The sequence below is a fragment of the Sipha flava genome, unplaced genomic scaffold (assembly GCF_003268045.1).
Source record: "Sipha flava isolate LNK unplaced genomic scaffold, YSA_version1 115_pilon_pilon, whole genome shotgun sequence".
NCBI classification, from domain to species: Eukaryota; Metazoa; Arthropoda; class Insecta; order Hemiptera; family Aphididae; genus Sipha; species Sipha flava.
In genome coordinates, this window is record NW_020271739.1 from 201,994 (window position 1) to 216,550 (window position 14,557).

Sequence of the window (14,557 nt, forward strand, 5' to 3'; positions counted from 1 at the left end):
GTGCTTTGGATACTTGTTCGGACTACATTCGTCAACAAAAAAAATAAGTAAAAAAACAAAGTAATATTCATAATTTTTTTAAATAAGATAAAATAATAAAAAAATAAAATATATATATATATGTAATTTTATAAATATTTAGATTATAATGCTATGTTTTTCTTTTTGTATAATTAAATAATTTCTATAATTGTATTAGTGTAATATGTATTTGTAATAATAATAAAATATAAGAAATCAGTTTTTCAATAAATGTATATGTTTTTTTTTTTATTTCGGATTATTGAGACAACCGCTTTATTGGGACAATATAACATGGAACCGATGTGTCCCGACAAAGCGGAATCGATTGTTTATCTTTAATCGTAATAATAATACAACTTATAAAAAAAAAAGTGTTTAGAAAATTACTTGGTTCGTGTATTTTCGTCATCATTTGATATAAAAATGATAGAAGCATGTAAAATCATTAAATATCTATAATAGTCAATGGGAAGTTTGAGCACCCTAACTTCCTTTCCTCTTTCTTTGAGAAAGCCTATGAGTACAACGCAATAACCACTAATTATGTTATCGTTGTAAGATATCAATAATCATGATATTACTATTTCTCTATTGCAGTATCAAGAAGTAAACAACGAAGAAATAATGGATTTAGACGAGATCCTAGGAAACTTTGGACTGGGCTCATATCAATTGACAGTTTGTGGTCTAATGGGGCTTGTACTCATGTACTCTAACATATCGCCACTCAGTTATGCAATTACTGCCAGTGATCTGAAATACAGGTATATATAAGTGGTCATATTTTTTTCTGTCTAACATTTAACAGACGTAAATTGACACTTTTTATTAATATTTATCTGAAAAATAATACGAAAAAAAAGGTTTTTTTTAGGTTTAAAAATGATTTATGCTTGAAATTATGATTATATTTTATATCATTATTTATTTTTACACTTGGCATAATCGAAATTTTACTTTAACAACTTTAAAATATATACTGTATTTAAATTAATTTATTATCTACCTGAGTGTTTCTCTTTTGATTTATGTAATCGTATTCTACTTGACAAATTGATAATATTATTTTTAAATTTTTAAGTGGTGAGAGTACATTTATATACTACTTTATAATCTTTTATAAAATGTACAAACATTTAACTGCTTTTATTTCCAAGCTGTACAAATAATGATTATGTTATGATATTTGAAAATTATACATTTACATACATATTTCAGTAGATGTTAAAGTAAATTTAATCAAAATATTAATTAATATTTAATTTATAATTAATTATTATAAATTGTAATTAATCGAACTCAACATTTTGTGCTATCAATTTATTTATTATATATACTTTAAATATATAAATTTGTAACATTTTAGGCGAATCTCATTTATGGACACATTAATAAATAAATAAGATTCAACTGAAAAAGAACATTTTGATTTCTATAAACTATTATTAAAACCGAACGAATTCATTGAATTTTAAGAGAATATTAATAGATTTGTTACAAATTAAACCAATAATAGATATTACTGACAATAATTATAATTAAAAATTATAAAATATAAATACAATTATAAAAAAAAATTAAAAAATGTATATACACATTACGGAAAGTATGATAAATATTAATAAATATATAATATGTACATAAAGTATACATAAAACATTCCAAATGGTGGTTTACGTAGGAATATACTTTTTTTTCGAATTATTTTTATTTTTATAATCGGATATTTCGTTGTGTTGCGAAAAAAATTAATTGAATTTAAATCCACAAAAAAAGAAATTTTTAATTTAAAGACAGAACGTATAATATTAACCAACTAACTTTAAGCTTTTATAATTAAAAAAAAGTACAAAGCTGTCATCATACTAAAATAATCTCAACAAAAGAAAAAAAATCAAATGTTAAATAACAGTTTTATATTTTTATAGAAAATCAGTATAAGATATTGTTAATTCATTTTTAGGAAAATAAGCTATAAATAATTAATTGGTATGTGAGATATCCAATGTCTAAAAAATCTTATATTAATTGTTTCATATATATTAAAATAAATATGATTTTCTAGATATTTAAATAAAAACTACGAATATCTAGTTCCAAACTAACCTCAATTCAAATTAATTTAAAAAAAAAAAAATCTATTTTCTATATTGAATAATTTTTAGGTATTTTTAATAATTTTTCGATATACAACCGATATATACAACCGATATAAAACCGATACCCGATATTATAATCACAAGTAAAAACTAAGTTGATTATTAATATACTCGTATTACATAAAAAAAATCAACTTTTTTGGCAAAACCATGAACTGATACTAAAATTAATCCGATACTACAAACCGATAAAACCGATACCCGATATTATAATCGCAAGTAAAAACGATTTTTAATATATTACATAAAAAAAATCAACTTTTTTGGCAAAACCATTAACCGATACTAAAATTAATCCGATACCACAATCCGATAAAACCGATACCCGATATTATAATCACAAGTAGTTTTTGCGGTATCGGTTCAAATATCGGTTTTGAAAATAAACCGATACCGATATTTCCGATACCACTAATATCGGCCGATAAGTATCGGTTCTAGGATAGGTCCTCCCCTAATAATTTTGTAGAAAATTAATTTATTTGAAATTGAAATTGTGTAAGTATTAAATTAGTTCCTCACGATTTATTCATGCAACATATTAGATGGTAGCTTATGTCTAATAATACTTTGATTAATTATTTCTTACAAGGGACACCTATTTTTGACCAATCATATTATTAGTAACGTATTTAGGATTTTGATATCCTCGAACGTATAGTATCTCCTTCATATTGAAACTCTATACTATATTTTTAATTTTCTTTTTATAATTTTTTTTCTTTTTAATAATAAAACGAATTTTAATAAAAATATGGACATGTATTATAATACTTGTAAACCATAAACAGTACACAGAAATTAAAATAAAATATAAAAAATTTAGATTAATTTCAAGGTGTATTTATCCAAATATGTTTTCATTAATTTATATTGCTACACGTTATTTTCTCATGAATTACAGTGGCTGTCACGATATTAAATTATTACTATGTATGAAGTTATTAATTAGATAGTGATACTATAACAATGCTTCCAACTTTATTAAAAAATACGAATAAAATATGATCAAAATATTATTGTAGTTAATGAATACAAACGTAACATTTTCTAAATGAATTTGTCATTAATTGTTGCAATCGGTGAATCTGAAAATAAATTCTTAATTTGTAAGGTTGCTTCTAATTATAATTATTCTGTACAGTGTTCTCTTAATTAAAATAATGTTCATGTATATTATTCAAACGCCATAAAATGTATGAATATAATTTTTAAATTTCAATAGTAAAAATTAGTAAAAGAGTGCATGTGGTTTATTGTTTATAGGATGTATTTACTATCAACTATTAAATGCAAGTTTTTTAACGACACTACGACTAATGTAAATTAAGAACGATATTATTATTTTTAGTTGAATTTTAAATTATATATAAATTGCTTTAAATAATGTGTTAAATTATATACGCGATTTTTTATTACTAAGATCAATTAAGAGCACTTTTGTTTTTTCGGAGAATTAAATTGTATCGCCTATTTCATTGTGAAAGCTGCGAGTAAAAACAGGTATTTAATTGCTTTAAAATGGAATTATTTCCTTAGTTTTTTTTTACTTGAAGTATTTAATACTGAATTCATTTTACTGAAGTAGACAAATTGAATTTATGATAAATTGAAATCAGATTTTTTCGTTATTAATAATAGATAAGCGAGTCTAAAGAGTGCATTTGATTCGTAATCAATCGAGAAGAGCTACTTATTTTCTTTTGAAATATTTCAGTTCAATAAACACTAGATTTTTTCCATTTATATCTATAATATAAAATTTTTACTATATTCTCGATACTTCGTTATTAATAATTTATTATAATAAATTATTATGATTCTATAGAATCATAAAATATGATTAAAAAAAAAAAAAAATCATAATAATAAAAATGTTAGGTTTAAGAACCATAGCATACGTTATATGGTAACTTTATATACTTAATTTAAGTACAAGGTTAGAAATAATTAATTTGCCAATCTTGTTTTTTTTAAATACCCATGTGCACATTACATGTTGAGACGAAAACAAATTGTACACTACCATTTGAGTTGTTATTATAATTTATTAAAACATTTAATATAAATGAATAATTAAATTTGTGCCATGATATTGTAAAAATAATTGATTATTCTGTCATGTAAATATGATTAATTTATTAGGCGCATTAAATAGGGATTTTCAATACATCATTGCAAATACATTTGTTATAAAAATAATTTAACACTAATTTTCTTCGAAAATGCAATTTTATAATCGAGTATTAAATCAAGGCTTTGCACCCGAATAACTTTTTCGGATTTCGGGTGTTGAATGCATTCGGGTGTTAATAACCGTTATTATTCGGGTTAATATTGGTTAATACGGGTGTTAAGTAGTCAAGGAAAAATATTATTTTTTATTGGTGGAGGGTGGTGGGGAGGCTGAGCCCTCTCTCCACTAATGAAATATTTATATTTTATGTTACCTGCCTATGTAATAAAATATAAATTTCATATACAACTGTGCAACAGTTTTTTAGACCAAACTATCATTATGTTAATTTCAAGCAATGGTGTAACTACGATTTATTTTCGGGGAAGAGGGGATTATTTTATATGTATATGAAGCTTATAAATTATAATACATATCTATTAAAATTAAAAATACTAACACTATGTCCTACTCCTAGTTAGTGCGGACATATGGCATGCGACAAAAAACAAACTATTTTGTATTCTGCGTTTGTGTTTGTGGCATAGGCGGAAACCGGTGGTGGGGCTAGAGGGGACTAAGCCCCCTGAAATATAAAGTACAAGTCTTAGCCCCCCTAGCCCTAAAAATTGTTAAGTGACTAAAAATACAATAATTATTATAACTGTAAAATTCATTTTTAATAACTGAATTAAAAAAAATATTCTGTAAAAAAAATTAAATCAAATTCGTAAGATTTTACAAACTTCTAGTCATGAATTGGAACGATTGCAATTAATATAATATTAATAATATGTAATAATGTAACCCATGTAGGTTGTTTAATTTAATTAATTAATAATTTCTGTTTAGAATACCTACTTCAAAAATGTTTATGATAAGGCACTTAATTGTTTTTTTTTTTTGTTTAAATTGTTGATTAAAACTGTCAAATTGTTAAACTTCGTAAATTGCCTTGTTGAAATAATAAGCAAATAATCCTCAACCCCCCACAAATTTCACCAAATTTCCCCTTATGGTTTGTGGTGCGTGCGCACACTAAAAACGCACTAGCTAAAACATAAGTTATGTTATATATAACATAGGTAATAATAATAAAATAATAATAATATAATAATAAAAATAATAAAATAATAATAATAAATAATACATAACATAGGTTATGTATTACGCTATCGTAATACAAAAATAATGATGATTTTTGATTGTACTAATGAATGTTACAATGAAATTATTACACCAACAAAAATTGACAATTCATGCCATAGACATGTGTACTACACGCCATACACTGAACAAATACGAATAACGCGAACAATAATTTAAGTAATCGTACGCGAGATATCAATTCTATTTCAGACTTACGGTATTGCAATAAATAACGACTCGGTGATTCGCAGAAGATCCATTACCATAGGCGGACATTTGGTTGATTTTTTGGGGGGGCTATAATAATCCAATGTAAAATAACCCACAGGGGCTTCGCTCCCACACTCCCTTCCCATAAAAAAGTAAAACTTATTACTATTAAAAACATAGATATGTTTAAATTTTATTAAAAAATACTAAATAACGTATATTTAAAAATAATTAATATTTTATTTTAATGATAAATAACTATTTGTATTAGCGAAGATACTCAAAGTATCATTGCTTTTTATCTTTTTCAATATATAGTATTGAAAGATTGCTGAACCTATCTTGAACCAACAATGTCCTCAACCAAGTTTTTATTTTTTCCATTGCACTGAAACTTCTTTCGCAAGTAGCCAAACTATGTAATTGGTATGTTAATGCTATTGTAAATAGTTTTTTATTATTTCTTATTTTACGATTTTCAAAAAAAATGAACAGATAATTATAAATAAATTATAAAAACAACGAATAAAATTTCAATGTTTCGATTTTGGGGGGATCTAAACCCCCCAAGTTCCCTTATACCCGCCTATACCTATTACCCATTCAATTATAATAATACGACGTATCTATTTGGGATAATTTTAAAAATAGTATCCCAGTTGTTTACACTCTAACATTCAACATACCATACCATTCATGCATACATGTCAATATGATATATTGCTATTGTCTTTATTTAGATAAATTTAGATTAATTAACAATTTTGTACATTATTTGTGAAATTATTCCTGTGAATAATAATTTTACTATTAAACAACTAATGACAAAATTGAAATAACCACAAAAAATACATACAAAATGATATGTCACATATAGATTGTAAAATAAAAAAAAATCATTTGGGTTATATGGGTTTTAGGTGTTTGATTTTTTAAGGGTTCTTAGGGGTGTTACGGGTTCGAGTTAATTCGGGTGCAAAGCCTTGTATTAAATATTAGGTAAATAGTTCGAAAATAATTATTTTTAAGTTAAAATATTAGAGAAATATGAACTTTTATATTTTATAGCTGAATATGCATTATTACATTTAACTAATTTATTTGGTCAGAACTATTTGTTATATTAACTCTAATTTAATTTAAAACTATCAATAATGTCATAAACTATTGAAATACTTTTTAACATATGCTCTAAATCATTTTTATGTTTAAAATAAAGTTGCTAATTTATTTGAATTTTAACTAATAATTTAACAGAAAATGTTTAAAAATATAAAATTGAACTAATCATAGATTTTAATAAATTATAGTAGACATGGACACATGATAATATATATTTTTAATCTTAAAATAGTAAAAAAAATTATTACGAGTGATTTAAATTCATTAGCTTATAAAAATGCATTTTTAATTTTTTTGAACGAGTATCAATAAATTTAGTAACAAATAATTTTCTATGTACATTTATTTTTAAATATTATTATTCACTTCTGCCTTGTAGTAAAAAATAAGAATACCGTGTAATTTAATAAAAACCCTATCGGACGAACTAACGATTTTGACAAGACGTGTTGAATTTCATAGTACCACGACATTTTATCTTCCATTAACATTGTATAACCCATTTTAACTTACTAGAAACCTATATATAACGAATTATTAAAATACTTTGAACATGAAATTTCGTATGAATAAAATATACTATCAGTGACAAATCTAATCTCAGAAAAACTTGGATTATAAAATCATTTAGCCATTTTACATTAAAAATAAACCTATGATATACTAAAAATGACGATGTGTAGTCGAGATAAACATAAAATAACCTGAAAAACAACTTTTGGTATCAAAATCAAAATTCACAAAATTCTTGTCTTGAAGGCTGGATATTATGTACCGCTTGTACTTTTGGTAAATCCAGAATTGCCTTTATTATTTTTTTCTGTTACCTATATGAGAAAAAATCAAAGTTAAATTTGTGGTAATTCTTTAAAAAAAAAAAAAATCGATCAAGCTTATTTGTTTTGTAGTGTAATATTCGCTAATAACTATGCAATTAAATTACCAGTGTACACAAATTATAAATTAAATTAAAAAATGTATTGATTTTTCTTCGGATTGTTTTAGATGTGAAATACAACAATGCGACTCAAATAATACATCGTACAACCCAGATTGGTTACGGATAGCCGTACCTTTTAAGGATCCTGATTCCTATAATGAGCCTTACAAGTGTGTCAAGTATAACTATAATTTACCACCAAGCGAGTTGGGCAAGTTGAATAATACGTGTTTACCCAAATTTTTTGATACTAACTCACATCAGAAATGCGATAAGTGGGTGTTTGACGACACAGAAAGAACCATAGTAAACGATGTGAGTCAAAAACCTAACAAAAATTGTTAAGTAACTATGATTATTCTTATTGTAAACAATAACACTAATACCGTTCAATACGAACTTATTTTATTCAGTTTAATATCATGTGTGATGATAACAAATGGAAACTTAGTATGGTGGGGACAATAAACAGCATCGGTCAATTCATTGGCATTCCTCTATCGGGATTTATTTCGGACAAGTAAGTACAAAGTAAATTACACGTCCTGTCACTCAATGATCTAAAACATAGATAAATATCATATTAAAATTAATATTTAATAATATTTTTAATAATTCACTCACATAAAATTACGAGTACAAAAATATAAAAATATTCGACTATACTATAACTATAAATGTAGTGAAGATCTATACATAGACACAGTGGCGTCGTGAACCATGATTTTCAGAAGCAGTGGCTTCTAAAATTTAGAAGTGATAGATGGTGGAATGTGACTTGATCAATTATTGGTAAATGATTAGGTATATTGGAAAGCAGCAATCAAATTTTTATGAACCTTAAAATTTAAGGTGTATAGTGAACGCTAACATTGAATCGATTGGTGTGGTGGGGTGGGTCATTAATAAATTGTTCGCTTCTATATTCTTTATAGTTGCTACGTCACTGCAAAGACACCTATATTATGTTTACAAGAATAAAAAAAGACTAATATAGATGCACTTATCGTTTCATTTTACATTAATATTGCGTTGGGATATGCAGTTAAATATTATTACTTTTCTTAATTCTAATTTGATATTGTATGACATTAATAGCTAACAGAACTAAGTATTAAGATATTTAACGACTGCAGTTGACAATAATAAATATTTATCAAATGAATTAACAAATGAGTTTAATAATTAAATGCATTTTGCTTACACATAGAAATTTAAATTTTCTAATACGATTTTATAATGTTTTAATCGTACATTTTGTATTACCTAAAATCTACATGATAAAATTGTATACAGTTTCATCTTCATCCCTGTAGTCTGTACTAATATATATTCGGGAACTAATAAAAATATTCAAATAAAGCATTTCAATGTTATCTTGGTAATTTATATCCCAGATTTGTTTCACTAAATCTAGACCTACATATATTACCTACCCCTAAATCCATATGTAAATAGACACATAAATATACACGGGTATTACAAACTAATGAGGTTCTTAATTTTAAAAACGCGTCAACAATAAATGTAATAAAAGGTATAGGTTACACATTTTATTGCAAATAGTAACGGCACTAAGTTTAAATTTTGTCAAGACATCTGGATTACGACCTTGTGTATATACATACGTACTAATATATATGTACATTAAATCGATATATTCATAAACCCATATACTAACCCTGCATTGGATAAATATGCACAAATAAAACATCAATATTATAGAACACTTGCCCTTTATCAAATGACCAAAAAAAAATTACTCGAAAATATTTTTTTTATCGAATATAACTGTTGAAAATACCGATTAGAACTTATTTGAATGCTTTTAGAACACTTCTATGTATAAATTAAAACATTTAGTTACTTTCTATACATTTTAGTAATTTATGGCCATTATTTATGATGAAGAAAACATGTCCATTAAACTAGCTTAACGTAATTTTATAATCGAAAGTTATCTTTCTGGTTGATGGTAAAAAATCATTCAAATCATCCCGAACAAAAATATTTAAATATTGAAGGATGAACAAATAAAACTTAAAGAATTGTTAAATGATTTCAAGCATTAAAAGTAAAAAATTAAGAACTTTTTAAGGTACAAACCGAACAAAATTCTAAGCAAATTAAAAATCGCAAGATGATAAGTAGCAATCACATCATAGGAACTCTGCATAAGTCTATTCAAAAATTAACTTCGCAAACAAACATTTCGTTAACAATTTCTTATTAATCCACAAAATAGTTCAAAAATTATCTTATAATAATAAATCTAATTTTTTTTAAATTTTTTTATTTATGAAACTTTGTAGATTTACAATTATCTTCAACAATTAAATATAAAGCTAACATAATATAACATAATATATAAATATAAGTGTTACAATAATTTTAAAGAGAAGGTATAGGAAAATAAGATGGAAGTAAGTGGTTGACAACTATGGTTAATAGAAGTAATAACGGGTTGATTATGGCTTTGAAATTTGGAGATTAGGCTTTTGGCTGTAGTTGTTGAGGGTGAAATGTTAGCAGTAACATTGGCATATGAATGTTTTTGTTTCTGGTTGGAACTGGAGGCGATTTTATTTATAGACGGAATGATGTGATTAAGCACCGGATGACAATAAGTTTTGAGTGGTGGAGATTTTTTGCGGTTTTCACTAAGTTTTTAAATACTGGATATCCTTTGTATGAGGCTGTGTGCGGCCCCGAACATAGGGCACACTTGGCGGGTTCTGATGGTGATTTAGTACAATCTGAAGTGTAATGGTTTTCTCCACATTTGACGCATCGTGGGGATTGGTGGCAAAAGTTACTAGTGTGATAATAAGCTTGACAATCATGGCATTGTGGAGGGAAGAGAATTTCCCGGGCTGCTCAATTTTGATTCTGGTATGAAGAAACAAATCTAATTTAAGATTATCACTGTTATTATCAGCAACTTTTAGATCAATTCGAAAAGAGGCAAACGTCTTTTAGTGGTATGATGTAGAATATTAGAGACCTAAATAACTTCGTGGCCAATATCAAATAAGCTGGCTTGTATGTCTTCCACAGCAGTGAACAGGTGAAGGTACCTGATAAATACAGCATATGGTTTCAAACTAGGTGTGTGTGGAAATTTATCTGTTTATTAGTGATAAGATAATTATAAACTAGATTATAATTATTGATGCCGTCGGTGCGGATAATCTGGTGCTTGGGGTATTTTAAAAGTTAATACCCGAAAGAATGACAAGGTCGAGTAAGGATTTCTTGAGCGTATAAAATTCGTAGTCACCACTTAAATAGAAGAAACTATTTCCCAATTTTAGCCGGAAATTATTTGCTTCAATTCCATACATTAGGTGTCTATCGTCTTTCGTCATTTTTGTCCTTTCCCAATCTGCTTGCAAATATTTCTTCAATTTAAGAATTTCTTAGACAACCAGTCACCTGTCGACACGTTTCATTTAATGTAACATCGATTTTTTTTTTGAGTGGGTAAATCTATCCCACACCGGTGATGTATATTCGGCTGTTGATAGGCATAGAGCTATTGCAGTAGTTCTTAATGTTTATGGTTGGGTTCCCCAGCAGCTCCCCATTAGTTTTCGTAACAGTCCGTTTCGTGACGGTTTGAATTCAAGCCGGTGAACCAAAGTAAAAAAAATGAAATAATTTATAAAAACACTTGATTTTAAAGTTTTGAATCGTTTATATTTATTAAATCGAGTTTATTTAGTGATATTCTTTATCAAATTGTCTATTCGTTCTATGTTAATAATCTTTTATTTATGATTTAAATTTTTTATTAAGGTATGGTCGCAAGTTTATCTTGATTACTGGATCTGTTTCATCTGCCATACTCGGCACAATCCGATCATTCACAAACGATTACTATTCGTTCCTGTTTTTTGAATTTTTTGACTCAATAGTTTCCAGTGGTGTATATGCAGCTACGTTTGTTCTAGGTAAGAAAATTAAATTCTTAATTTCTAATTATGTGTACATATACTTAGTTATGCTAAACATTCTTATAATCTAGTTGATATTTATTCAAAATTTCTAAATTATTATCCGTTATGAATGATTTTTATTTTTTGGAAATCCAATAATTAGATAATAAGATAATAATATATATTTTTTTTTCAATACTATTTATTTAATACAATGTGTCAATATTATTCCAGGTCTAGAATTAGTCAGTCCGAAATCACGAGTAACGGTAAGCACTCTGATGGGTTGCTTCTATCCAATGGGTGCGGTTTTCATGGGTCTCGCAGCATACATGATTCTCGATTGGAGGATAATTCTTAGAGTGCTCTATCTACCCGGAACACTAATTTTGGGATACATCTGGTATGTTTGATATCTTGTCGTCTTACGCTGTCTGTACGTATAACAATGTGTCTTAAACATTTTGGATTTTAATGCGATAGGTACGTGCCAGAATCGATGCGGTGGCTTCAAACACAAAACAGAATCGAAGAAATGGCTGATGTGCTATCTAAAATTGCTAAATCAAATGGTAAAACACTACCATCCAATTTAGGTCCAGTTAAAGATGCTCTGATTGTCAACGCTCAAATTAATAAAATGGTAATAATACTGCATAAGTATATTCTATATATATAGCAACGTCCAATACTGGGTTTAGTTTTATTATCATCTGAGACAAACGTAAATCATCTTATTCACATGTTTTATATTTTCGTTTGATTATATTTTAAGTATATATTATTTATATAATAGAGAATTTGTCACCGGTGACAGTAAATCGATACTGCTTTTTACATTAACCTTCCATTACCATAATGATTAAAAAAAATAATCAATGCACAATATTTAAATCATAAACTAATTTGGATGTAGTTAAAATTCATAATACGCCAAATGATGGATATTTTTGATATTTCTAGTTAAAATATAAATTAAATTATATAAAAATACAAAGAATTATCTTTTTGTTTACAATATATTTATTTTTTTATTACTTTTTTTTTTGTAAATGTTAGAAAATTGATTAAATTAATTTTTTATTGTAATTGAAAAACTACTTTTGCAAAAAATACTCATAAATATCCTTCTAGAACATGGAAAGTTTGCGACGCTCATAGCGATTATCCCGAATAAATATTATAATGTCATTCCAGCCTGAAGATACAAAACTGTCATGCAGTAAATTGATGAAGGAAATATTTAGTTCGAAGGAGATCTTCCTGCGGTTGATCAACTGTTCGTTTTGTTGGTTAGTATACTACAACATTTAACACTACTGTAACTATTATAATATGTTTTTGATTGTCTTATTTGTTGCGATTTGATAAAATACCTATTTACACGTATTTTTGTCATTTTAGGATTACGATAACGCTAGTATATTACGGTCTCTCGTTGACTTCTGTGGAGTTCAATGGCAACAAATACTTAAACTTTATGCTTGTAAACGCCGTAGAAGTACCGGCGTTTTTGACATCGTGGTACTTCATGGAACGCTTTTCCAGACGAAACACTCAAGCGTTCACGTTCATTTTCAGCGGCATCGGTTGCATTTTGGTCAATTTAATTCCTTCACGTGAGTAAATCATTCATATTTTCCTTGTAAATTATTTTACTGGATATGCGTATGATTTCAATATAAAGACACATAACATATCTATAATATTTCCATAAATTGTAGATACTAGTTCCGACGTTCCAAAACAAAACATATTGTATATATTATACAGTAGCGGCTCGTAGTTTGGACGACGAGACGATCGCGCATCTCCTAATATTATTTATGAAATGAAGGAAAATAATTCTGATTGTAATAGTATACCTATTAATAATTTATTAAATTATAAAATATTTAAAATACTAAAATGGTCATTTTCAAATAATTAAAATAATCATTTTATAAATGTTGTTGGATGCGATCGCAGCGATTATCATGTGCGTATGCCATAAGTACGCATGCATATTATCCTATCACTGCTGAATGCTGGGCGATAGGCCGCCGCCCGCCGCTTTCGAACGAAAATCGTCGTCACCTAGGTTACTTTATATAATATTGTACATATCCGAGGTGGGCACTGGCGGCCCGCGGGTCTTTTTTATGTGGCCCGTGCTATATATTCAAATTACGTCTAACTATTTTAAAGTTTATCGTCTATCAATATAATAATTGTTATCTGGTATTAAATATCGTTAAATGTCTAAATGTCTTGTATAATATGTATAGTATACATTTTATACGTATATCTTTCAACTATAACTGTATGTACCGAACTATTTAACTGTATCAGTTTCTTCGTATCATTCGTGCCGTGCTGTTGTGTGTTGAATTTATTATTTTCGTGTATAGTATATAAATGCTAATTAAAATGCATATTTTGAAAGACTTTTTTTTTTGCTTTGCATGCTATGGCCTTCTAGATTTTAATTTTCTAAAAATTGGCCGTATAGTGACTTTAAGCAGGGACGTATTTAGAATTACTTCTAGGAGGGAAGAGGGAGACTCAAATTTTTTCTTTAATTCTGGCTTAAAATTTACAAGTAAAGTGTTTCGTATTATTTTAATCAGGTGAATCTTTAATATTTGTGGTTTTTTTTTTTTTTATCTAATGTCGGATCCACTTAGAATTGGCTTTTGTGTAGTTATTTTTTAATACCTGTCCGTATTTTGAAAGTTACACTTGTGCTTTATTTGATTTTTTCACTAAATATGACCCTGACAAAAAGCCCAATTCAGTATTCATAGCCACGCGTAATTTGATTTCATTATAAATTATCCACAATAAAAAAATTTGAAAT

General features: G+C 26.9%; 1 protein-coding gene across 3 annotated transcripts in view; it reads left to right on the forward strand.

The window, feature by feature from the left end:
- Positions 1-14,557, forward strand: part of LOC112691225 (solute carrier family 22 member 21-like) — a 46,332-nt gene that overhangs the window by 30,708 nt on the left and 1,067 nt on the right. For all 3 annotated transcript variants that reach the window (XM_025565396.1, XM_025565383.1, XM_025565390.1), the window contains exons 2-9: positions 622-788; positions 7,846-8,095; positions 8,194-8,300; positions 11,579-11,733; positions 11,953-12,121; positions 12,202-12,361; positions 12,916-13,010; positions 13,123-13,337. In XM_025565396.1, coding sequence (XP_025421181.1) covers positions 649-788; positions 7,846-8,095; positions 8,194-8,300; positions 11,579-11,733; positions 11,953-12,121; positions 12,202-12,361; positions 12,916-13,010; positions 13,123-13,337 — 1,291 coding nt within the window. In that variant the 5' untranslated portion in view covers positions 622-648. The remainder of the gene's footprint in view (positions 1-621; positions 789-7,845; positions 8,096-8,193; positions 8,301-11,578; positions 11,734-11,952; positions 12,122-12,201; positions 12,362-12,915; positions 13,011-13,122; positions 13,338-14,557) is intronic.